Raw genomic sequence first — 25,792 nt, 5'->3', positions numbered from 1 at the left:
GTGGCTTTGAATTTAGTTCCCCCACTTGCTAGTTGTATGGCATCAGGCAAACTACCTAAGGTCCTGGTGCCTCGACTTCCTCATCTGTGAGCTAAGTGGTAATCTTATATAAAGGCCTCACTCACTGGGTCGCTCACAGTCTAACCATGAAGAGGTATGATTACTGGAGAGTGTTAACCACCCTCGTTATTGTTACTACTGTCTTGCATTTCCTGTTTTCCATTTCCTTCAATTGTAATAAGCTCTCCAGACCACTCTACCTAGAAAAAACAAGTCAGTACAAGTATCTCAAGCCCAGATCCCAATCTTATCCGACTGCATCTTAAGGACTTTTATGGAAACTTGAGCCTTCATGTGCATGAAGAACCCAGCCCTGGCCCGCACGGAACCTAGTCTGGGACCATTTCTCTCTCCACATCCACTCTCTGCAACGTGGAGGCTGGCAGGCAGGGAACATGCCAATGGGCTTTGCTGCCTTCTGGCTTCTGGATGGGTTTGAATAAAGGGGAATAAAGAAACTACAAGACATGAAACTGGAAGAGGAGGAAGCTAAAGGTTCAAGTTCTCCCTCAACTCCTTCTGCAGACGTTTCTGTGTGTTGAAGGTCACAGCCCCCGGTCAGGCTGTCACCTCACGCAGCCCTGCCATGACTCTAGCAGTTACATGCTCTCTCAGCTGTGTCAGGTGCCGGGCTGCACTGTCCTTGGTCATCTGTCTAGACGCCACCCACCGTTTTATAAAACGGCCTTTTACAGATGCTCCTCAGATTACTTGAGACGGTTGTTGGGATTCTGCACCAGAGATGAGACTGTCCTGTTCATCTTGGTATCCCCAGGGCCTGGTTCAGAGAGGCCACCTGGTAAACCTGCTGAATTTGAACTTCTTGGTCATTTTGTTGTTGGGCCTAGCTTTCGGCGCATATAGGTCTTCAGTATTATATTTATCTAGTTCTCCACTAGGAGAACTTCTCTTGGCACCAGCAGCCAGGAAATTAAAAGGTGTATTGCGATGGGAAAGTCTGCTGTTAGGGACCTCTCCAAAGTATTGAAGAGCAATGGTGTCTCTCTGGAGACTAAGGTACATCTGATACAGGCCATGGTCTTTGCAATCACTTGTCATGCATCAGAGAGCTGGACAATGACCAGGGAGGATAGAAGGATAATTGATGCCTTTGAGCTGTGGTGCTGGAGAAGAGTATTGAGAGTACCATGGACTGCTAGGAAAACAAACAGATTCATCCTGAAAATGGTTAAACCAGGCTGTTCCTTGGAGACAACGATTCTGAGGCTCTGTCTGACATACTGTGGACATGTTGTAAGGAGAGACCGGTCCTTGGAGAAGGACATCATGCTTGGGAGGGTGGAGGGACAGTGCAGGAGGGGAAGACCCTCTGTGAGGTGGATTGATTCAGTGACTGGGGTAATTGGGATGGATGTGCTGGAGAGAGTGCGATTGGCACAGGACAGAGCAGAGTTTAGAGCTGTTGTACATAGGGTCGCTGAATCACAAGCAACTCAACAGCACATAGCAACAACAACAACAGTTCTCCACAGGTAACGGTATTTTAATCTCTACATAGCTGATCTTTGATTTTCAGTAATAAAAGACATCAAGATAATCAGCAGTCTCTACCCACTCATGTGCTTCCACTGATTCTCACGATTCTCAGCGAGATGAAGAGGGACATATTGCCCCCAGGTGGCAAATGTCTGTGCAGTGCAGGGAGATGGAAATGAACAGCAGAGCTGGTGCATCCTGGGACCAGCACTACCTATGCTTTGCTTGAATTTCTAGCAGCAAACGAATCCCTACTGGCTAGCACGTTTTCAGAGCTTTGATGGTGTGGTGAGCTGTGTGCTGGGCTGCTTAGGGCAAGGTCCATGTTCAGGTCCACCAGGAGTTCTTCTCAAGAAGGATGGGCCATCTCCTTCCAAGAAAATGACAGCTTCCGAAGCTGTCTGAGGAGCCACTGTGAGTTGAAACAATTCAGTGGCAGTGGGCTTGGCTTGGTGGTAGATTTTCTGGCACAAGGTAGAAGCTACCATTAACTATTAACTGAATGAACCCAACACAGCCTGTGGTTTGCAGATCCTTCTCCAGATGGGCACGGTGACGGCACTCACCTTTTTTGAGTTTCCTTACGGCCAGCATGCGGTGCTGGGAGGACAATTCCCAGATCCGAAGGGTCTTGTCATCGCTCACGGTAGCACAGATGGGCAGGAGGGGGTGGGCTGCCAGCCCCCATACCTCTCCTTCCATGTGTCCCTGGGGGAGAGGAGACAGGGCAACATAAACACACCTCATGCTTCTGGACGAGCCTGTCACCAGCCTGACGCCGCATCTTCAGCTGAGTCTCCCACATATGTTCAAACCCAACCAAACACAAGGCTGGATTTCCTTGAGCTCTAATGATTACACAGAGTGATTTATCAACATCAACCTAAAGCTGGATGTACCTGATGTTGTTGTTGTTATGTGCCATCGAGTTGAGTACGACTCATTCTACAAACAGTAGATCTCATCATCATTGACACACTTGAGTCCATTGCTGGAGTCACTATCATTTCATCTCACTGAGGATGCATCTGTTTCTCCTCACTTTGAGTGACTTCAAATCTGGGCTATAACTCTAATAATATATTCTTCTATTGTTCATAGAGTTTTTAGAGGCCTGTTATTTCAGAAGTGGTCAGCCAATCCTACTCCAACATACACCTTAATCTGGGAGCTCTGCTGAAACCTGTCCACCATGGGTGACCCGGCTGCCACTGGAAACACTGGTGGCATCGTAACAACCTACAAGTTATAACAGTACAGTACACTGACAGACAAGTGCTGTCCTGGTAAGAGTACGTGATAAACAAGAATATACACATCTAAGATTTAAAGTCTAGAGGATATGAAAGCACTGTTTGGAAAGCAAAACATGAACTCATTGATTAAAGAACATTGTTTAGAAGACATTAAATATCTTCCGATCTGGAAACATCTGGGTGAAGAGTTAACATGCCCTCATTTTATCTGCTGTTTGACTCTGAATAAACATAATATACTTACACTGACTAGTAAAATGGCTTGTGTGTAATGACACAATCACTTCCTTCAACACAACCACACTGTAAAAGATGTAGGAGCCATCTATCTTTGTCAGTGGAAATGGAGTGCAATATTTGACAGAGCAAAAATAAAAAAGAGCTAAGTTTTCATCTCAAGTGTGCTCTACACAGTTTAGAGTCAACATGTGTTCACAAACTGATCTCTAATGTGCCTGTCCATACTGTGCAATGAAAAACTGAAAGGCAGCCTGCACTTTCTTAAAAAGCTGCAATTCCTAATCATTGCATCTTATCACAAACAAACTGAGCTGGCTTAGAATAACTGAGATCAAGACCATATACACACTGTGGCATTTCTCTTTCAATATCACTTTTACTGCCATTTGACTTTGCTGCGTAGATGGGTGTGAATGGGGTGTGTTAGCCTAGTCACAAGGGTATTGGCTAGTCTTGCCAATAAACCGAACAGCTCAAGCTGCAGAAACAGATCTTCTGGCACCATTGAAGATAAAGCATGACAATATAGGATATCCTTCCTTCTCCAGCTACACCTACAACAGCTAGAAACTTTAAGTGAGATGGGACCCTGAGGGTGGAGAGTCGATATTGGCAGGACTGAGAATTTTGTTGGACAACTGGGAGTGGGAAGCCACTGTTGGCAGGACTGAGAATCTCGGAACACCAAGCTTTGAGGCTCGAGGATGAGGTCCCTCTGTGTACGTTTTATGAGCTGTCTTGACTGTACTCTGTTATTAATCTGGATTATAACCTTTTGATCTCTCCAATATGGTTCTGTGTGGTGTGTGAATTATTGCATCATATTTTGGACCCAGCAAAGTAATAGGAGTGGTGTGGAAATTAGTAGAAAGAGGTTCTGGAGTGTCAAGGACACGTCTGACCTCATGGAAATTGGTTCTGTGTTATTGTTGCTATTGACAGGGACAATGCCCCTTTGTGAAGTTGGTAAAAATCAGACATGAACATCCTCATGTGGATTGGGCTATTTAAAGTGCGTGCGCGCGCGCACATACACACACTCTCTCTTTCCTTCCCCCGTCCCTCCCCCCAAACCATACCCAGAACAAAAACAGAGTTCAACAGGGCAGCAATCCAATGTTGGTAATATTATGGAGAGATTGGAACTATTATTCAAAGCTGGTGAGAAAGTAAAATGGTACAGCCACTATGAAAAGTGGTCTTGGGGGAGCTCTGGTGGCCTAGTGGCAAGGAGCTGCAACTACAATCCCAGAGGCGAACGGTTCGAATCCACCAGATGCTCTGCTGGGTAAGGAGGGACAATCTCCTCCTGTACCAGTCAGATCTGATTTGACGGTACACACACACAAAAATAATAAAATAAAATTTAAAAAGTGGTCTGGAGCTTTCTAAAAAAGTTGCTTTTGACTCCGCAATTTTACTACTAGGAACAGACCCTAAAGAAACCAGAGCCACAACCCAAACAGATGTATGCACATCCATATTTACAGCAACCAATAGCAAAGAGATGGAAGCAACTCAAGTGCCAACCAACAAATGACTGGAGAGAAAAACTATGGTACACTCACACGGGCGTATCACACAGCATTGAAAAACAGTGAACGTGTAAAACATTACTCAACATGGGGGAGCCTGCAGGACATTATGCTTAGTGAAATATCTCAGTCACAACAGGACAAACACTACATAACACAACTGTTATAAAAGAGGACAGATGTGGGGAAGTTGGATAGAGAATGAGACAAGGGTAGACAGATAGTGAACACTGCATTGTAACAGATGAGGGAAAGGACTGTCTGAAAGGAATAGATGGTTAGGCATATATGTACGACTGCACTCTAGAACAAGGGGTGCATTGCAGGATGGATTGGGAGGGGGGAAGGAAAATGTTCAACAATGAAAAAAATTTTAAAAACAACAAAACCAATAACCTCAAAAAACCTATGTGCATTTTTAATTTTTTTTTAAAAATATTAATTTGTGTGTGTGTACTGTCAAATCAGATCTGACTGGTACAGGAGGAGGCTGCGCCTCCTTCTCCAGCAGAGCATCTGGTGGATTCAAACTGTGCACCTCTGGGATTGCAGTACAGCTTCTTGCCACTAGGCCACCAGAGCTCCCCTACATGTGTTTTTAAAACAGTCACTCAGGGAGAAAGTGAATCTGGTTCCAGTAATCACTTAGTATTTTTTGAAAAGCACTTCCAAGAATAAGTTAGTGCTGCAGAGCAATAAACCAGATCACACAGCTTACTGAATTTCTGCTCTTAATGACTAACTAAAAATGCTTTCCCGCTAAAGCAAAAAGGGTTATCACTTGCAAGTACATGAAAGGTGTTTGCAGCTGAACACCTTGTGGAGCAGGTGGCTTTCCAGGGAGAAACTGGCTGGTCTATATTTAAGAGAAAAGCTGTTCAAACACAACAGTAATTTGGCAAAAAGGAAAAAGTTCCACATATAACTGACAACCAAATATCTTTACAAATGGAGGGCTGAATGGTTCAGGATACACTGCTAGTGTTCTATCTATTCTCTCATCACTGAAAGAGAGTCATGGCTGGGAGACAGATCAGGGGACAGTCCTCTCTCTCCTGCCAGTGTTCCATAGCTGTTCTCTGGGGAGCTCAGGTGGCCTAGTGGCAAAAAGCTGCACTGAAATAAATCCTGAAGGCATGCGGTTTGAGTCCACCAGCATGCTCTGCAGGAGGAGGATAGGAAATCTCCTCCCGTGAGATTAGCTGCCTCTGAAAACCCGTCAGAAGGTCAGCTCTGGGTTGATTCCGACTCTAAACACACAACAACATCAACAATACTCTCAGCATGTGAGAAGTGGTCACTTAATTGCTCTTTGAGAATTCTGCTGATGTTTCTTTTAATCTTCAGGGACACAGAGTTGGGAAGGTATGACTTGTTTATGTGAATCAAGAAAGGGGGTGAGACCGGTCAATGAGAGCCATGTGGGGTGCAGAGGGAAGGAGGAGAGAGAAAGAGAAGAGCAAAGGGTCAGGCTGACATGAGCTAGTAACACACCAGCAGAGACATACACACGTCTGCTGATACCTGATCGTGGTTTGCCTGCCCACTGACATATGAAGGGCTGGGGAAGTTGGGAAGGGTGAGTGAGTCTCTTTTTAGACAGAAGGGGACTCTTTTCTTGGGATGCTAAGTAAGGGACTTGTAAGACCGGAGGTATACCCCAAATTTGTTCCTGCTGTTTACTGTCTCTTTGCTATGAGTAATCTGTTTTTGTTATTTACTGCTTGCCTTCTGTAAGTAACAATAACAAATTGCAATCACCAGTACTATGTGTCTTGCATGTACGGCCCAGTTGGATCAGGAAGTGGGGCCCTCATCCCAAACAGTGGAGTCCACATCTGACCATTATAGAGGTGCTCTGCTCTGGTGTTATTTTCAGGAAACGGGTCACAATCTGTCACATAACAGTAGCATCATCCTGAATGTGTGCTCCAATTTTTAAACTTTGTCCCACAAGTCCCTTGTTTATCTCAGCCTCACTGTGGTTTGTCCTGAGCACAAACACAGTACCTGAACCAGCAGAGTCATTGGGCCACTCTTGTCAATTTCCAGAATCTCTCCGTTCTTGGTTCCCACCAGGATGTGTCCATGGCCCAGAGTGATGGCACGGATTGAAGGGTTATCCTCCAAAAGCAGGCCTGAGATGGAGAGATGAAACACTATGAGTCTTGGTCTAAAGTTGAATTTTGCTGTACTAAGTACTAAGTCTGGAAGCAGGAGCGGCATCCACTTCCGAAATGGCTTGCCTCCGGAAACTCTATGGACGAACAGTGCTCAGACCGTTTGTTCATAGGGTCACTATTGAGTCGTCTACGACTCGAAGGCATCAAACAACACAACAACAAGTACTAAGTACTAGGTCATTCCTACCAGGGGCCAGGAGCTCTGAATGTAGAAGGAAGTGAAAAAGTGGGTCTGGGAATGGTTCCACAAAAAAAAATGTCAGCCCTGTCTTGCCCATTGCTCTGATGACAAAGATTTCTGTGGTCCATTTCAGAATGTACCTTTTGAGCTGGTTGACAAGGCCGCTCTTTTAATGGCATAAGTCTTCAGGCATCTTTCAAACATATCATCCCAGAGCTCCACAATTCCATCTTTTCCGCCTGTTACAAAACCCTGTGATAATGTGGAAAAACGAGACGTGTTACACACACCTCACAAGGGCCCCCGACCCCAACACGGTTCCCCCTCAGGTGGGCAGCCATATGGATGTGTTCTTCCAAAGTACATGAGACTGAAAGGGATGGTGAAAAGGTGCCCTGGTGGCAGAGTGCATAGCGTGTTAGGCTGCTAACCAAAAGATTTGCAGTTTGAATCCACCAGCTGCCCCCCTCTTGAAACGACTTACATCTTGGAAACCCCCCGGCGGGCACTGTGAGTCAGAATCGCTCACCGACACTAGGTTTGGGAAGCATTCCTGTCCCACTGGTCCAGCAGGACTGGGCACACTGTCACCATGCATCCATCGCGCCTCCCTCACAATGTGGGTTGGCACTTGGCACACTGACCCTTGGATGCCTGTTTCTGTGTCCAGACCCCAACAGAGGACGTGAGTTCCCATGGGACGAGGCCACCCTCACACAGCTCTAAATCCCACTGACTGCCAGAGTTTAGGATCACTTAAATTCTTGTCAAATGAATCTGAATTAACAAAACAATTAAAAGTAACTTTTAAATATTTAGTCATTCCCAGGAGGAAATATTGAGTACCTTAGGTATACTTCATATACTATAAATCTCTTACTATTCTCTTCAATAAGCATTACTGTCCACAAGACTTAAAATCCAGATTAATGGCTACAAAACCTGGAAAAGAAAAAGCTGCGTATATGGGATTTTTTTTTAACCGAAGAATGATCTTTATAGCTATTGGGTTGTGTTTTTTTTTGCTTTACTATCTTTTTTTGGGAGCTTTATCATTCATACCAACTTTCCTTATTTAGATTTCTTACAAATGAAAAATACTGAGCAAACATTCTATTTTTCAAAGAAACTTTCACTTTAATCCAGTCCAGTGAAAGCCACAAGGAAATAATATTTTGAGTTTTACTATGTTTCATTGGTCTTATAAGTTTTTGTACCCAAGGAGACTAGACCTGCAAATTAATCTTACATGTAACATACAATATTGTTATATATTTACTTTTTCTTGTGGTGTTGTGGCTTATTTTACCCAGCAGTATAACTGTTCTTGAACAGAGCCTCCTAGAACTTTACATTTTCCTTTAATCTTTTCTAAGAGTTAAGATTTATATATTTCTGTCCTTAAAAAGAAAAATTGCCAGTAGAAAGTAGCTTATACACTACAGCCTTAAAAAGACACCATGCAGGGAGCTCTGGTGGCCTAGTGGCAAGAAGCTGTGTTGCAATCCCAAAAGCACAGTTCAAATCCACCAGATGCTCCGCTGGAGAAGGTGGGGCAATCTCCTCCTGTGCCTGTTGGATTTGATTAGATGGTGCACAACAGGGAAAATAACCTACAAACAATGACCTTATAAAACACTACATAACATGAGTGACCCTGGAGGACATTATGCTGAGTGAAGTATCTCAATCTCAAAAGGACAAATACTGCATATCACCACCTTTATAGAAGGACTGACATGGGGGACTGGGAGGAGAAGAGGATAGGAAAAAAGGGGATAATGAACACTTCATTGGAACAAATGAAGGAAAGAACCATTAAAAAAGGAATATATGATTGGGCATTATATGCAAGATAAGAATGCAGAATAAGAGGTGTATTGCAAAGCGGACTTGGAGAGGGAACAGTGGAGAAGGGAGGGAGGGAATTGTGTAACAATGAATGAATGAATGAATGAATGAAGATCTGACTTTCCAGTAAACTTTCACTAAAATCACAATAAAATGAAATGAACATATATATGTAAACCAAAACAAATGATGGCATGCTGGGAAAGTTGAAGGGTCAGAGAAAGAGAGGAAGACCCTCAACAAGACAGTGACAGTGACTGAATGAAGCAACGGGCTCACGCACATCGGAGCTGGTGAGGGTGGGGCAAGGCCAGGGCACGGCTCAGACCTGTGGCTCACAGCTTAGCTACACGTTGTAGTGGTCTCCCCGGTACCTGACCACCTCGTAAAAAAGCAGCTACTTTTGAAATGGCATCAATGTAGCACCTGGGGCAGGTAAGAAGAAAGTGAGACTTGGCTCAAGGAAAACATTGTGGGTGTCTCAGACTGGACGTCACAGGACACGAATGAAATACCGGGGAAGTACCTACTGCTGGTGTTGTGTGCCGCCGAGTGGGAACTGACTCCTAGCTGCCCACATCGCTCCTCGGCAGAGAAGCTGGTGGGTTTGTACCGCGTGCTTTAAGGTTGGCAGCTCTTACCCCCTGGCCACCATAACTCCAGAGTGAACCAAAAGGGAATGTAACATTGGCATTCACAGACAAACTGGTTGGAAGAAAGTGCTTTAAGAGCACTGAAAATTTGCAAGGAAAACACTGCAAGGTAGGTGAGTAGCATATGGAGATGCTCACGAGCTTGGCTAGCAATCGGGCCCATGGATGGATTCGACACCTGCTAAAGTTAACTCGATGCAGGAGCACACGGCTTATGAACAGAAACTTTGGTCAAGCTGACTTATGGGACAGCAATCTAAGTGGGACTTCTAGACTGTACCGCTTGCAGCACAGAGGAGAGCCGCATCAAAGGGACCTCCTCCACGTCTACAATGAGGAGTCAGAGCCAGGGAGAGCAAGTGTGGAAAAGTGGAGAGATGTGGTACACGGAAGAAAAAAAAAATGACAATGTGTGAAGGAGGGCAAGAACACAGGCTTCTGACAGTTTAAAATCCAAAGTGCAAGAGACACGGCGTTCTCCCAAGGAGCTTTGTGGAGACCACCATGTGCTCTGGAAAAGCTGACGGACACACATCCTGACACCGACGGCCCATACCTTATCCAGCGCGTACATGGCGAACACGGGCCCGTCGTGGGCTTTCACGGTCTTCAGCAGCAGAACGTCTTTCCAGATAAAAATGTCTCCAGTCGCCGCTCCCGAGAACACGAGCTCCTCCATCCGCCCGTAGGAAACGCACATCATCGTTTCCAGCTTCCCGGCACTTCCGAAAATCCCCCTTTTGGAGGTAAAGCCCCCACCTGCAGGGAAACAGGAGCCTTTACTGCAGAACACTGACGTGTCTATGAGCATGCAGATTAGTGATTCAGTGGAAAACCACTGTGCCAGTGTCACGAATACACATCAACACTGTGAAAAGGGAAGAAGACAGAAAAATATCGGGGCCTCCTGATTCATTCAGTGCTTACTGAGTCTGTTTTATTTTGTTCTTGTTGTGCAACACTGAGTCAGAACCGACCCGCAGCTGACCCTCTGGTGGGTCTCTCACAGGAGGAGGTTGCCCGTCCTTCTGCAGAGCAACTGGTGGCCTCAAACTGTGTGCCTTCAGGACTGCAGCGCAGTTTCTTGCCCCTCGGTCACCAGTGTTGCTCATTTTATTTAGGATTATCTTTTTTAAGTTTTTAAATTTTATATTGGTTTGCATACAAAAGTCGTCTACATTGTGTTTCCTTCATTCACAATGTGTTTCATACCCTCATTTTCAGGCACTGTGGTCAGTGCTACATATAAAGGTGAAAAGAAGGAATTCCTGGTTCCTGCTTTCCAGGACTACAGGGTCCAGCTGAAGAGGCGACCTCACAGACATCGCAGGCCAATGGGGCTTGGGTCTAAAAGAGTTTGCTGGACGGTTCAGTGCTCGTCAGAGCCTGGGAAGGGAGCCACAAAGACTGACCGCAAGAATGAAGCAGAAGGGAACTCTGATCAAACCATCTGTACATGGTCCCTTTACCTTCCCTCAGGTAACCCTCAGACATGCAGGTGAGGAGGGACAAAACCAACCGACGTATCACCTGTGGTTTCCCAACCCTGAACATCTGTGCTTTGACACCAAGGCTGCTGCACTTAGAATACCATTGTTTTTTTAAGAGTCCTTGAGAGGTACACAGATATACTGGCTTTGTAAAAATTAACTGAGATAGTTTTGACTATCAATTTACATAAAGTTCTGCCTTGACTTTTGCCACTAACATTGGGGTGAGAAAAGTGGACCGTTGGGTAGGTGAAGGCAATAAACGAAATCACATTTGTCCCTTCAATGCCCACATTGTTGTTCCCTGCTGCTGGGAACTAGGATTCACTCATGACACATCTACATACGCTTGTCCTCCAAAGGTGCTGGGTGCTAATATAATTTCTTTAAAAACAGAAAGCATTGGAAGGTCAGCTTAGTCATATTTTGTCCAATTTAAGTTGCGCTTGGCACCAATGCTGGTATTAAGAACCCAGGGACAAGTGAAGGGTCGAGTCCTGTTTCATGAGTGAGAACAGACATTTCAAAGCTTTCTCATGCTTATTTCTCCCTCCTTATTGTAACTATTATCAATATTCTAATGCACTACAATTCGCTGACCACCTACTGCATGTAAAGAGGGTTTAATTCATGTGCAAAATTCAGGGGCGAGTTACCAAAGGAATCCTTCAAATATTGCTCCAAAAATTGGCTTCACCCAACCAGAATGAGTGCTTTTCTTTCCTGCCCAGCCGTCCTATATATTTACTGCTTCCAGAAAAGATGGCTAAACTAACAATAATCATATTCCCAGGGGGACACCGTCCCAAGCTTTCCTGATACTGAGGAGTGTGCCCAGGGCAGGGAATGTCTGAAGTGTCCCAGCTCAGGCCTGGAGCACACAAAGTGCATCTGGGAAAAACCCAGCGTTGAGACCCACTGAGTTCTTAGATTGTGGAGACTGTGGCGGTGGGCTTCTCCACTTGGGGTAGAGATCGCGGCCACATCAACAAGAAGCCCCCACAACAGTACCTGCTTGTTGCCAGAATTTTATGTGCTTCATCCCGACTGTAACCAGTTTGTCGACATGATGTGGGTTGCATTTCACCACAAATATCTTATCTTTGTGTCCTCTGTAAGAGACAAACCAAGGGGAAATATCTTAGTTTGCTTGGACACACTGATGAAGTTTTAAAAGCTCACTGAGTGCATGTAACAGGACAGTTAAGATTTTAAGGTGACTTGAAACATATATTTTAAGAATTTTTTAAAAGAATAACGTCAGCCATTCTTTGCATGTTTGAGTCATTCCTTTTCACTCTAATATTGCCACCAAGAGCCGGTTAACTGTAATTTAAGCCAATTAATAAATGAGCAAGGTGCCTCGGAAAGTCTCCTAGCATACACTCAATGCCTAGGATGGCCAGCAATCCTGCGGCACACAGCTCATGTGCAGGAGCAGGGTGAAACACTGTGGTAATCGCACAAAAAACACCGAATGCAATATTCCTGCGGTAGAGGGCACTTCAGGTTAAAGGGATTTCCAGCAAGAAATGTGCTCACTCAAAACAGAAGCCTCTGGCTTCCCTGTGGAGAGAGAAGGGATGTCATCTGTGGATTCAAGGCACTTCAGTGCCCTTTGCATTTCTTATAATGCAAGGAAAAGAAGAAAACAATATAAACATAAAGACCGACTAGATCTAGAACTAGAGATCTGACTGCCAGAGAGCCAGGGAAACTTCTGCTTTATAGTCACATCACATTAGAATCCAAGGACATCCTGTTCTTAACTATTTGATGGTCTTCTTTGGAAAATTAGGGTTTGATTTTCACTAAGGGGGGAAAAAAGTAACTAAAAATGACACCAGACTCTAATTTTGCTCATGAATACAGACACCAAACTCTCAGATAAAATGATATTTGGTACCATCAAGTCAGAACCGACCCACAGCTCCTGACCCTCCAGCGGGCTTTTGGAGGCTGTAAACCAGACGGGAGGAGATCGCCCATCTCTCCCCCATGGAGCAGCTGGTGGATTCAGACCGCACGCCTCTGCGTTGGCCGCGCAACTCCTTACCACTAGGTCACCAGGGCTCCGTAGGTAAAAATGTCAGCAAACAGAATTTAATATAACAACTTTTAAAATGAGGCATTCTGGCCAAATCAAGACTGGTTCAACATTAAGCGGTCATTCACTGTTTTTGCCTCGCCATCAAGGGGGACCTGACCCATAGCTGACCGTCCCTCCAGCAGGGCTGTGGAGGCTGGAAGTCGGTGGTGTGCTCCCCGGGGAGTTTTGCTGCCAGCTCAAAGGCCATGCCAACCTGGTGATGTGAACGCACCAGGTGCTTTGTGGGAGAAGGAGGGGCAACCTTCTCCTGCGTGGTTTACAGCCTTCTAAAACTCACGAGAGGGGGAGATCAGCTATGAGTCGGTTCTGACTTGTTGGCAATATGACTTCACTTCCTCCTAGTCGATTCTGATTCACAGACACCTTACAGGACAGGGAAGAACAGCCCCATAGTGTTCCCAGAGCTGTGAACCCTCAGAGGTGCCGAATGCTGTATCTTCTCCTGGGGAACAAATTATTGGATTCCAACGTCTGACCTTTAACTAGTAACGAAACATTTTAACCACTGCACAACTAGAACATTTCATCCTGTATTACAGGAAATGTTACAATTCATCTCATTAATAGATGCAAAGAGAAACATTCTAAAAAAGGGGGCTTAGCTCTTTTATACATTATAGTAATTCAGAACACCTCTAGCATGAAACCAGAATGGCCCTGGTAGATGAATTGGCTGGCAAACCAACTGCAGAACAGAAACTTGGAAAGAGATAAAATGAGAGGATATATTTTAAAAAAATGAGAGGATAAATAAGTAGTATATACTGCACATTTACACAAATAACACATATGCTACATCGTTTGTTCAAGTGGTGCAGCAAGTTTCTGTATGTTAACTTCGTATGCCTTGCTATGCTCTCCTAATACAAGTCAATGTCTCAGGCCAGAGTGAAAATGAATTGTGCATTTAGGGCCAGTTGAGCCCTTTTATAAAGGAAGCTCTGGTGATCTAGTGGATAAGGAGTTGTGTTGCCAACCCAAAGGCACACAGTTCAAATCCATCAACTGCTCCCAGGGAGAAAGCTGGGCAAGCTCCGCCTGTGTGACTAACAGTCTCTGAAAACCAACTGGAGAGTCAGCTAGGAGTAAGCTCTGACTCACCAGCACACAACAACAACAAGAAGCCCAGTGAGCGAGCAAGCGTGTTTGTGTGTGTGTACGCATAGATAACAGATCAACTCAGGCCTCAGAGTCACCTTGGGATTAGAACTTCTCTCTACTAATTCTGAATTTCTCCAGCTTCTCTGGTTCGATGGAAGGGGAGGGTCCAATGAAGTATTTCCAGAAATGAGGGGAGACCCCAGCGAGCATTAGCCCCGGGAACCAGCTGCATCGCTGATGACACTGTCACGGTCACCGACTGAGCTCACTCATTGTTGAGGTCTCCTTCTCCCCAAAGGACAGTGCTCACGCCCTGGGTGGTGGACGTCACTGGAGACAGTGACCCCAGAGGGGAGTCGGGAGTTAGCCAGCCTGCCAGGAGCAGATCGTCAAACCACAAGGCATCAGTCGAGCGGGCTGGATGGCAACTGAGAGCAGCGGCAACATTAGCAGTGCTCGAGGCCCAGGCTTGCAATGTGAGGAGAGCGAATGAGGCCGTCTCCGGAACGGAGCAAAAGGGCAGGAACGAATCAGACAGTGATAACCTTTTTCTTTCTTCTTTTAAAATTCCTGTTTTTAAAATGACCTATTTTTAAATTTGTAAAAATTATGTGTGTGTGTGTACCACCAAATCAGATCTGACTGGTACAGGAGGAGACTGTCCTTCCTTCTCCAGCAGAGCATCTGGTGGATTCAAACCGCGCACCTCTGGAATTGCAGTACAGTTTCTAAAATGACCTGTTTAAGCACTATAATTTTAAGGCATAAATGCTGTCATTGTGTACCACAGAGTCGGAAGTGACCCACAGCTGACTTTCCAGTGGGTTTTCAGAGGCCGTTAATCTCACGGGGAGAGATTATCCATCCTTCTCCAGAAGAGCAGCTGTGGATTTGAACCATGTACCTTTGAGATTGCAGCACACCTTCTTGCCACGAAACCACCAGAGCTCCGTTAAGGCATAAATACAATTTTATTTCTCTAACTAGGGAGTTCTGGTGGCCTAGCGGGAAGAGGGCTGCTCTACCCACCCAAAGGCAGGCAGTTCAAATCTGACAGCTGCTCTGCTGGAGAAAGATGGGTAATCTCCTCTCCTGTGACGTACAGCCTCTGAAAACCCACTTGACAACAACACATGGGTTATTATTTGTCTGGCTTCTTGTTAGTCTAGTGTTTTTCAATCTATTGTCCTTCAAAAGGTCTGTAATGAGCCTTACCAATTCTTCATAGAAAGAACACTGGTTATTAATGTCATGATTGCAAAACTGCTGCAGGTGTCCTGTTTGGGGACTGTGATAAAAGACTTGGGAGAAATTCTAAATAGAAACGACATAATTATTATATTAGTAACACAATGAGTGTTAAGTAAATTTTAGGTTAATGAAACTAAACCATAGACTAACACTATCCACCAAGCTGATCAAACAAAGTCTTTGTTTTAGATGCAGAAATCTCTCTCCCTCGTCTGGTGTTCCTGGGGAATCACTGGAGGGCCCCCCTGGCTGCCAAGGGCTTTCTGCAAGGCAAACAGCATGCCTGTTGCCGTGGAAACGCAGAGTGGTGGTGTGCCTGGAATTATCTGGAAGTGCAGCTGGTACACTATCTGAGACAGTCAAGTGAAAAGCAGCATATTAGTCTGGGGAAGGTGCAGGCCGACAAGGATCAGAATCTGAGGATTAACGGGGCTGTGACAACATTGAGTCACACGAGAGAGACCAAAGGCAGACACTTGGGCGTGGGGTTTAAGGCTGCCCTTTGCTGCCAAGAATCCCACCCTCACAGCGGGCAGCTGGAAGGCTTCTTCTGTGTGTGCAGCTAAGGTGGTCAGCCGGGGTCTCGACAGTCACCTGGGGTCCAAAGGGCCCCACCTGTCCCACCTCAGTGTGTCCAGCCACCAGCAGACCTCCATTTATAAAATAAACAGTGTGTCCACATCCATTTCCAATGTAAGATGTCTTGGGGAAATGTGGGTTTAAAAGGTACTCTAAGTGACGAATGTGACCGCTTAACAGGCTCTAGGCTGCGACACAGAAAGCTGGCTGACCTGAGGAAGAGCCGATGGGGAGATGACCGGACACCACGCCCTGGGCCACAAACGGGCCTCGGCTGCCAACCGTTTCACCTCTGCCCACAGATGGGCATTCAGCTAAGCTCGTTGTATGTAGGGGTGAAAAGGGCTGGTTCAGCAGGGAGGGCGGGTGGGGTGAGGAGGACAGGTGGTCGGTACACAGCAGTCGGTCTTGAAAGGTCTATTTATAAGCTGGGGAGATTAGGGGCACGCTTTGCCTACTTTGAAGAGCGGCATATGCAGGCTAGTGGGCCCCGCTGTGGCATGCCGCAGCCTCATGACGAACCTCGCCTGCCTCCCTGACACCGACGAGCTGTGCCAGATGCTAACACAGGGAAAAATCGCGGGCCAGGCGCCAGGCTGGGCGAAGCGGCCTTTCCTCACTGGCTGAGAGCTTCTATCTAGATGACACACATGTTACAAAAGCAAAGTGGAAAAGGGCTGCCCGCAGAGGACTTGAGGGCTCTCCAACTCTCTGCAACACACACCCAGGAGCTCTGAGTCGGACTTGGCTCTGGCAATCTGTTTCCACTCAGGTGCAAAATGTTCTCTCTGAATTTCATCCAGGTTTGAACATGAAATGGCACCAGAAAAAAAAAAGCAAACACTTAACCTCTAATAGGCATCCGAGTGGCAGACGGCTGAGGACCCCGGCGGCTTCTTACCTCGTGGTGGCCACCTTCTCTCCCTTCTTCCAGTCCCAGAACACTATGCTATGAAAGTCGTCCAGGCCAACGGACACCAGGCATTTTCCATCGGCTGCGGGAAAACAACACAGATGTCAAGCCATGCACTTCTTTCGTGGACCACGGCAACGTGTCATAGATGTAACCAAAGAACAAGCAGCTGAACGCGAGAATCGACTCTATTTTAAAATATATGATAAACGTACAGAATTGGAACCTTGCTACAGCAAAGATCTGACTAGTGACACATGAGCTTCCTAACACAGAGTAAATGAGGACTGACTAAGCCCTTGACACAGTATGTGACTCAGAGACACAGGGCAGTGCGGCAGCATCTCAGGGAAGTCACATTAACCCTTGTCTATGTTGTGACAAAAATACCATGTTTCCTTGCAAGAGCCTGTTGGCTTTGTAGCCTGGGGCCCATTTTCCGTTCTAAATTGCCAGTTTCTGCTTAACCCCACAGTACTTTGTTGTTGTTGCTGCTACTGTGGGCCAATGAGTCGAACTGACCCATAGCTGACCCTCCAGCAGGTTTTCAGAGACAGTTAATTGCATGGGAGGAGACTGCCCATCTCGGAGTACAGTTAAATTTGACCTTCGGGCAAGCAGAGGATAATGGCCTATTTACATCCCATGCACTGTTTCTATTTAAATATTTGTACTTGCATTGCATGCTATGTGCTTATACTTCAACTTTATTTCTGTTTGCTGAACCTGGCAACTGTAGCCCAAACGCCAACCAGTGCCCATTCCTTGTGCCAGAGAACCTCCCCAGGCTGACTGGGAAAGTGGTCTGTGCCTCTTCTTCAGGAGAAGAAAAAGTAAGAGTCTGGCTTAAGCCTCCCCAGTTCTCAGTCACCACCGGGCCTGTGTCAAAGATGTGAATGGGATTTTTGCCCTTTCCGGCTATGAGGTATCAGATGATGGCTAAGAGTCCTGTGGTCATTTTAACCAGGGGTTAACTGTTCAGCCTCAAGCGAAAGGCTGGCTGTTGGAACCCAGAGGTCTTCAGGAAAACACCTGGAAATCAGCTGTTGTAAAGAACACAACAGATCTGACCCTTGCCCTGTGCCATCTCATCTCTGTCATGCCCACGCCTACTGCGGTAGTCACATCAGTCCACCTTGTTGTGGGACTTCCTCTCTTTCACTGACCCAGCATGAGGTCTCTCTGTAAGGCCTGCTTCCTCTGGGCAACATGCCCAGAGTGAGCGAGACACACTTTCACCCCCCAGGCCTTTAAGGAGCACCCTGGCTGCATTTCCTTCCGACAAATTTGCTTTCACCAGCAATATCCACCCCGTTCGAGCCCTCAGTCAATGAACCAATCCATCACAGTGAGGCTCTACCTCTCTTTCTGGAACCTTTCACTTTGACTTTTCTAAGCTCCAAAATGAGAGCTTGGTAAAAGGAGCATGAGTAATAATGAAGGAATCAGCATCAACTCAGAGGCATCTCCACAACCCAGATTCTTCTCTGGGATGGTGACTTCTTGAATTCCACTGCTACTGGCTATTTCCTCGGAGCTCTGATGATCTAATCAGTAGGGAGTTGTGCTGTCAACCCAGACAGTTCGAATCCACCCACTGCTCCCTGGGAGAGAGGCCAGCTATCTTCTCTCCTGCCATTTACAGCCTCGAGATCTCACTGGAGGGTCAGCTATGAGCTGGTTCTGATTCAGCAATGTCTGCATTAAAGGAGAATTCATGCCTTTGAGCTGTGGTGCTGGAGAAGAGTATTCAGGTTACCACGGACTGCCAGGAGAACAAATAGATTCATCCTTGAGCATGTTAAACCAGGTGGTTCCTAGGAGGCAAGGATTCTGAGGCTTCATCTGACATACTTTGGACATGTTGCCAGGAGGGATGGGTCCTTGGAGAGGGACATCATGCTTGGGAGGGTGGAGGGACAGTGCAGGAGGGGAAGGCCCTCTCTGAGGTGGATTGATTCAGTGACTGGGTTAATCGGGATGGGTGTGTCAGAGGCAATGTGATTGGCACAGGATAGAGCAGGGTTTAGGGCTGTTGTACATAGGGTCGTTATGAGTCGCAAGCGACCCAATGGCACATAACAACAAACAACAACAACAACAACAACAACATCATCAACATACTTTTTGGAAATTTAATTAGCTACCTTTGTATTTTTTTTTCCTGGTTTTCACGCTTTCTGCAGTCCTCAGCTTCAAAAATCTATTAGAGTATTAACTGGAGCTATTAGAGTATTAATTTGAGATTTGGTTCCCACCCCCCCAGTCATATTTTTAGAGACGACACAATGTCTTTTTAAAACTTTCTGGTCACAGTATGCATTAATTATGGCTGTTTTGTGACACAGCCTGGAAATAATTCCAAGGTGTTTAATGTCTACAGTAAAGGGCAAATTAGAAAGAGAAAACTTTTACCAAACAATTACAACTTGGCCCTCTACTCAGGGCTCATGAAAAATGCATCGGTTTTCTGAACTGAATACAATGAAATCAAGTGAGTCTTAGGGGTGCCCTTGTGGAAATCAGTATTATTCCAGGAAGGTTTTTAAAAATATGCGTGCGACATTTAGTCTAGGAAATATTTATGGGGCTGAACTTTTCTCTTCCTAATCTCATTTACTATTCATGGGAAGCATTTCCTTACTGCAAACATAAACAAAATGATTCCCTTTCCCCCGAGACAGTGACAATAAATTTGCAAAGCTAAAGCGATGTTCCAGTTAGTGAAATAACGTAAATTCATTCCTTGTTGTCCACGTAATCCAGAATTATGGAGCATGTAAGAGGTGTTGGTGTTTAGAATATATTGTTGTTGTTGATGCTGGTTTAAGAGGAGGAATAGGACATCAATCTGAATTTCTGTGCATAATTTGTTTTTCTGTCTGTTGTTGGCTTTCACCATCTTGTAACTGCTCTGATTTCAGGACAATTTTTGGCCCAAGTAGGATTCACACATACTGAGAAGGTACCCATGGTACTCCCCTCTCCCCAAATAAAGCAGACTTACAAGAGACAGGTGACTACAGTGTACCACAGAACACACATCAAGTCATCTGCTAGAGAAAACCTTACCAAGCGTGTGCTCGTTACGGGACTAGAGATTGTGACCTTAATATTTACTTACATGTACTCCCACTCTGAATTTCCAAAAGGAAGGTCTACTTGTTCCCAACCCTATTTAGATATGTGTGTGATATGAGGTGCCCTCTTTCTCCAGGGGTTATATCGTGTGGTGACCCCTATGCACCACCTGGTCCATTCACAGTTAAACTGGAGAACGGAAACGGCAGCTCAAGATAGTGGTTACTGGGCTGTGGGAGGTACATGTCCACGCTCCAGGCCTGATTCCCAGGACAGTGACAGGAGGGGCAGGAAGATGGGGAAGGGAGAAGTCTGGAACCTGGTGGCCGTCACATTTGAACAAGAGCTGGGAGATCTGAACCTCAGCTTGGAATCTGCTGCCTCTGGACATTCAGTGCAGTTCATGCTACCGTGATGGCATGACTACCATGCCTACCGTGGACCGTGAGGCAACATCAAGATGGATGGAGAAGAGACTGAAACTGTCAACAACTTCGTCTTACTTGCATCCACAATTCACACCGTTGGTACCGGCAGTCAGGAAATAAGGAGATGCACTGCACTGGGAAGATCTGCAATTAGGGACCCCTCCAAGTTCTTGAGGAGTAATGATGTCAGTTTGAGGACTAAGATGTGTCTGATTCAGGCCATGGTCTTTCTGATCACTTGCTATGCATCTGAAAGCTAGACAATGAATAAGGATGACAGAAGAATTATTGATGTCCTTGAGCTGTGATGCGGGAGAAGAGCACTGAACATCCCATGGACGGCCAAGAGAATTAACATGTATGTCTTGGAGAGGGTGCAGCCGGAGTGCTCTTTGGAGGCAAGAATGAAGAGGCTCTGTCTCACATACTTTGGGCATGTTGCTACAAGAGGCTATTCCTTGAGATGGACATGATGCTGGGAAGGATGGAGGGTGAGAAAAGGAGAAGATGACCCTTGACCGGGCAGACCGACAGGGTGACTGCTGCAGTGTCAGGATGTGTGAGGATGACGCAGGACAGGGTTCAGCTCAGGTGTTCATAGAGTCACTGTTCATAGAGTCACTCAACTCAACAGCACCTACCAACATGCTACTGAATTCTCAACATCTCTACTCTTGCTCTGTAAAGTACCACAGGAGCTCACTTAAAACTAAACTCGTAACTACTTAACTGTTGTCAAGTCAGAACTGACTCACAGCTGACCCTCCAGCAGGTTTTCAGACACTGTAACTTACACAGGAGGAGACTGCCCATCTTCCTGCCACACGGCCTCTCATGGATTCAGGCCTTTAGGTTTGCCAATCAGCTCCCTATGGACGGACGACATCACCAGAACTCCCTCCTAGGATTATCATTATATTAATGTAAAATAAAGTGCTACCAATAGCAATTAAGCTAAGCAAGGCCTCAACTTATTTACACCTTCAAGATTTACCACAGGAACCAGAAAGATCAAACACCACAATTCACCACCACAAATCAAATACAGGGTTAGAAAAGCATCTCTAAATTATCTTTTAGTGTCATCTAAAATGATTGCCTTGATGTCATTCTGCCATCTGAATCTGTTTACTATGATATTTAATCTCTAAGACAAAGTTGATTTTTTTTTCTTCCCCCAGTAAAAAGAGTACAATTGCTGGGTAAATGGGCTCTTCTCCAGAGATTATCTGGGGAATACAGAGCGCACTGTTAAAGCTGAAATTCCCTTCTTATGCAGAAACCTAGTTCACCTCTGGGAATGTCTTTATCTACCCGAGAAGGGAATGAGCAGCAGTCACAGGGTCGGATTCCTCATGTCGTCTCGGGGATCTGCGTTTTCTGAATCAGCAATGATTTCAAGGAGGGCTGGTGGCACACTGGATCAAGCTTTGGGCTGCTGACAAGGAGGTTAGTGGTCTAGATCCAGCTGCTGGGGTAGATTTTTGTAAAGATTTAGGAGATTTTGGTGAAGATTTTGTAGATTCTTGTAAAGATTTACAGCCTCAGGAACTCCAAGAACTCCAGTTCCACCCCGCCCTCCAGGACACTGCATGTCAGAATCAATTCATGGGAGCCGTAACCATTTCAAAGGCTGCCTTCAAGAGGGAAGAGGTCTGTGTTTACTTCATTGTGTGATCTTTCCTCTGTAAAACAAACAAGCCCAGGGAGATAAGGGCTCTCTTTTAGACATCAGGTTATTAAGTATCAGCTTCTTGACACAAATCTCTTTTAATTAATGTTTCTTATTGTTGTTGTTATGTGCCACTGAGTCACTTGTGACTCATAGTGACCTTATGTACAACAGCTCTAAACTCCGCTCTGTCCTGTGCCAATCACACTGTCTCTGACACTCCCATCCCAATTATCCCAGTCACTGAATCAATCCACCTCATAGAGGGCCTTCCTCTCCTGCGCTGTCCCTCCAACCTCCCAAGCATGATGTTCCTCTCCAAGGACCAGTCCCTCCTTACAACATGGTCAAATTATGTCAGATGAAGACTCAGAATCCTTGCCTCCAAGGAGCCACCCGGTTTAACCCTCTTCAGGATGAATCTGTTTGTTTTCTTAGCAGTCCATGGCACCCTCAGCACTCTTCTCCAACACCACACAGCTCAAAAGCATCAATTCTCCTTCTGTCCTCTCTGGTCATTGTCCCACTCTCTGACGCATAATAAGAGATTGCAAAGACTATGGCCTGTATCAGACGCACCTTAGTCTCCAGAGAACTCCTCCAGCTCACAGCCGTCAGATGGACACCGATTCCTAATTGCCTTTCCGTGGGCCTCTGAGGCTGTAAATTCTGATGGGAGGAGACTGTGTCCATCTTTCTCCCGAGGTGGCTCTGGTGGCCGACACATGTCTGAGATGCTTTCAGTGTGTTGTTGGGAGGGGCCAGCCCTTGGAGAGAGGTAATAGTCCCTGGTGGACTTAAACCACTGGAGAGGCACTGCCTTCCGATTAGATGCACACCACTGTTGCATGCCACCAGAGCGCCTCAATCAGTAAGACCTCTGGCCAACACTCACCATTCTCTTTATTGTTACCATTTGTGAACTAGGTGAGCTGACCCTATGAACCCACGTGTGTCTGACTACAGCTGTGATCTAGAGGGTTACGACCGGCTGCTTTTTCAGGAGGACAAACCCAAGGCTTTGTCCAAGGCACCCCTGGGTGCATTTGAGCTTCCAACTTTGTGATTAACACCCAGAGGCTTCACTAATCATGTCACCCAGGGACTCCTAATCTTTTCCTCTAAAAATAGTTGAACAACATAAATGAATTCTTTTGATACTTCCAAATGAAAATTCATTTCCAAGTTCAAATGAATCACATGCACTCAAGTCCATTGTGGTCAAGGTTTTTCTGACTCATAGCAATAATCCTACAGGACAGAGCAGAACTTCCCCCTCGGGACTCCAGGGCTGTCCTGGAGAGGAGTACGGAATACCCCACAGACAAAAGAACAGGCGAGTCTGTCTTGCAGGAAGTGAAACCACCTTAGAGGTCCGGGTGGTCAAACTCTGTTTGATGTGCTTTTGGTACGTTGTGAAGAAGGCCAATCCTTGGGGAAGACATCATGACGGAATAAGGAGAGGGTCACGGAAAGAGGGGAAGACCCTCAGCGAGCCGGAAAAACACAGTGACTGTGACAGCGGGCTCAAGGATGTCAGAGACGGTAAAGATGGGGCAGCAAGGGAAAAGGCTCAGATCTGTTCACAGAATCAACGAGTCACAGTCGACTCACGGGGAACCAATAACGACAACAATCTTTACAGAAGCCGATTCCACATCTTCCTCCCTGAAGCGGCTGGTGGGTTCAGACTGGCAACGTTTTGTTAGCCACAAATGCTTAACTTCTCTGTTCACAGAACTCTTCAGCGAAAACCAATCATTATGAAATAATATTTAGATAAATCTAGGGAGCACCGGTGGTAGTGGCAAGAAGCTGCACTGCAATCCCTAAGGCACGCGGTTCAAGGCCACCAGCTGCTCCACAAAAGAATGGACAAGTTCCCCCTGCACAATTAACAACCTCTGAAAACCAGCTGCAGGGTCAGCTGTGAGTTGGCTCTGATGGTGTACAACTATGACAGCACCACCAACTCTTAAGTTATATGAGTTACATATAAAGAATTCTACTTATATGCTAAATACATGCACATATTTTCAGTTGAAATCAATAAATAGATGCCATGTCAGCCTGAGTTTTTTCTCTTTTATGTTGAAATATGTATGAACTGCAGTCTACTTACTTGTCATGCTGAAATACAGCTTTTATTACACAGTGCTGTGTGCAGGAATTATTGACCCAATTTTCAGTGATACAAAAAAAATCTATATTAGATTCTTCATAATCCTGTAAGCATTGAGGTTTTATCATTTTTATTTATTTTTGCTATTTTAATCTTACTCCTACTCTCTTAATCTTTTATTCATTTTTGTGATTTTAGTCTTACTCTGGTGGCCTGGTGGTAAGAAGCCGTGCTGCAATCCCAGAGGCAATGTCAGGAGGTACTAGGAACTTCACACGCTGACCTAACACCTTACATCTGTATAGTGTTTGCGGTACTGTACGTACAACATATGCATGCTACAAACAAACCAACCTCAAACACCCAACAACCACACACTGTACAATGTCAGTTTTCCCAGAGACTCGACAGACCATTTTTACCAAAACAAGATTTATGATGGGAAGTTCTAGTTATGACAATACACAAGACAAAGTGCATTAACTGAAGACCCCTTCTATTGTTTAATCACTCACAGTATTTTGTGAACAGCTTCTAAGCCCACAGCACTGTGGCATGTGCTGTGGGGGCCAGGGAGAGAGTGAGTGGGCCCCGCTGTCCAAGGAGCGCACTGGACGTGAAGGACACAGGAGACAGAGCCACAAGGAGACACACGAGGAGCCGGGACTGTCCACAAAGCAGTGACAACCGCAGGTCAAGGGACAGAAGTGGAGAAATGGGTTCTGCCAGGAGGGTGAGAGAGGTTGGAAGTAGAGGGATGTGGATGTGCAGGCGGAGGGAGGATTAATTAATCCTAGAGTAAAATTTGATGTGTGGGGGTGATGGAAATGGAAAGAATTTGTTCTAGAAAACAATGTACTCAAATTTTGTACAAAATTTGAAAAGAAGCTTTACACTTTTCTTATAAGTACATACAAATTACTGTATAATGATTTATTTAATACAAAGAACCTTTGCTAGACGCATACACAAAAAAGAATGGGGGCTAAAACTTTCGAGGTGGTCTTAAAGGATGGCGGGACTTGAAGAGTGTGAACAAAGGAACACAGACAAGCAGGCAGGAATGAAGGTACACAGGCCAGTCAGGAAGAGGAAAAACAGAGGGGGTAGGGTAGTGAGGGAAACAGTACAAAGGAAAGGTGAGGCTGGACCATCGAAGGCCAGGAATGGCCAGTCAAGGGCTCAGCCCGGCAAAGAGTGCACGGTAAACAAAGGAGCCTTCCAGAATGAGAGAGACAGAACAGAGGCTAATGGAGATGAAATCAAGAGACCAGCTCACTGCTGTGGCTTCACGGGAGAATGACAAGGAAGATGTTAGTGTGAGTTAAAAGATTTAATGGCTAATCTTACACATATTACACATTAAACACCTACATGGGATTGACCAAACGGAGAGAGATACATATAAAATCTGCTTTCCATAGAAAACTGGATGAAATATGTTTACAGCATTGAAGTCTATGGGGGAGAGAATAGTCTTTAAGTATTATATTTTAGGGCATTATTTTTATCGTAGGAATATGCAATGAGGGTTGCAGAGTGGATTATATTTGGGGGCAGGGGGAGGGGTTTGGGGAGGTGCGGGGGGG

The 25,792-nt window shown here is 45.6% G+C and overlaps 1 protein-coding gene across 1 annotated transcript in view; it reads right to left on the bottom strand.

Annotated features, from left to right (window-relative positions):
- The window catches only part of EML6 (echinoderm microtubule associated protein like 6), a 308,568-nt gene that overhangs the window by 68,093 nt on the left and 214,683 nt on the right, over nucleotides 1–25,792 (bottom strand). The window contains exons 16-21 of the mRNA XM_006880926.1: nucleotides 16,889–16,982; nucleotides 11,958–12,058; nucleotides 10,013–10,215; nucleotides 7,093–7,204; nucleotides 6,599–6,726; nucleotides 2,124–2,265 (exon numbers count right to left, since the gene is read on the bottom strand). Of these exons, the coding sequence (XP_006880988.1) occupies nucleotides 2,124–2,265; nucleotides 6,599–6,726; nucleotides 7,093–7,204; nucleotides 10,013–10,215; nucleotides 11,958–12,058; nucleotides 16,889–16,982 (780 nt within the window). The remainder of the gene's footprint in view (nucleotides 1–2,123; nucleotides 2,266–6,598; nucleotides 6,727–7,092; nucleotides 7,205–10,012; nucleotides 10,216–11,957; nucleotides 12,059–16,888; nucleotides 16,983–25,792) is intronic.

This window comes from Elephantulus edwardii, unplaced genomic scaffold, assembly GCF_000299155.1.
Source record: "Elephantulus edwardii isolate Elephantulus edwardi_28Jun2011 unplaced genomic scaffold, EleEdw1.0 scaffold00011, whole genome shotgun sequence".
NCBI classification, from domain to species: domain Eukaryota; kingdom Metazoa; phylum Chordata; class Mammalia; order Macroscelidea; family Macroscelididae; genus Elephantulus; species Elephantulus edwardii.
Note: the sequence above shows the minus strand (reverse complement) of the source record. Positions and strands in the feature narration are given on the sequence as shown.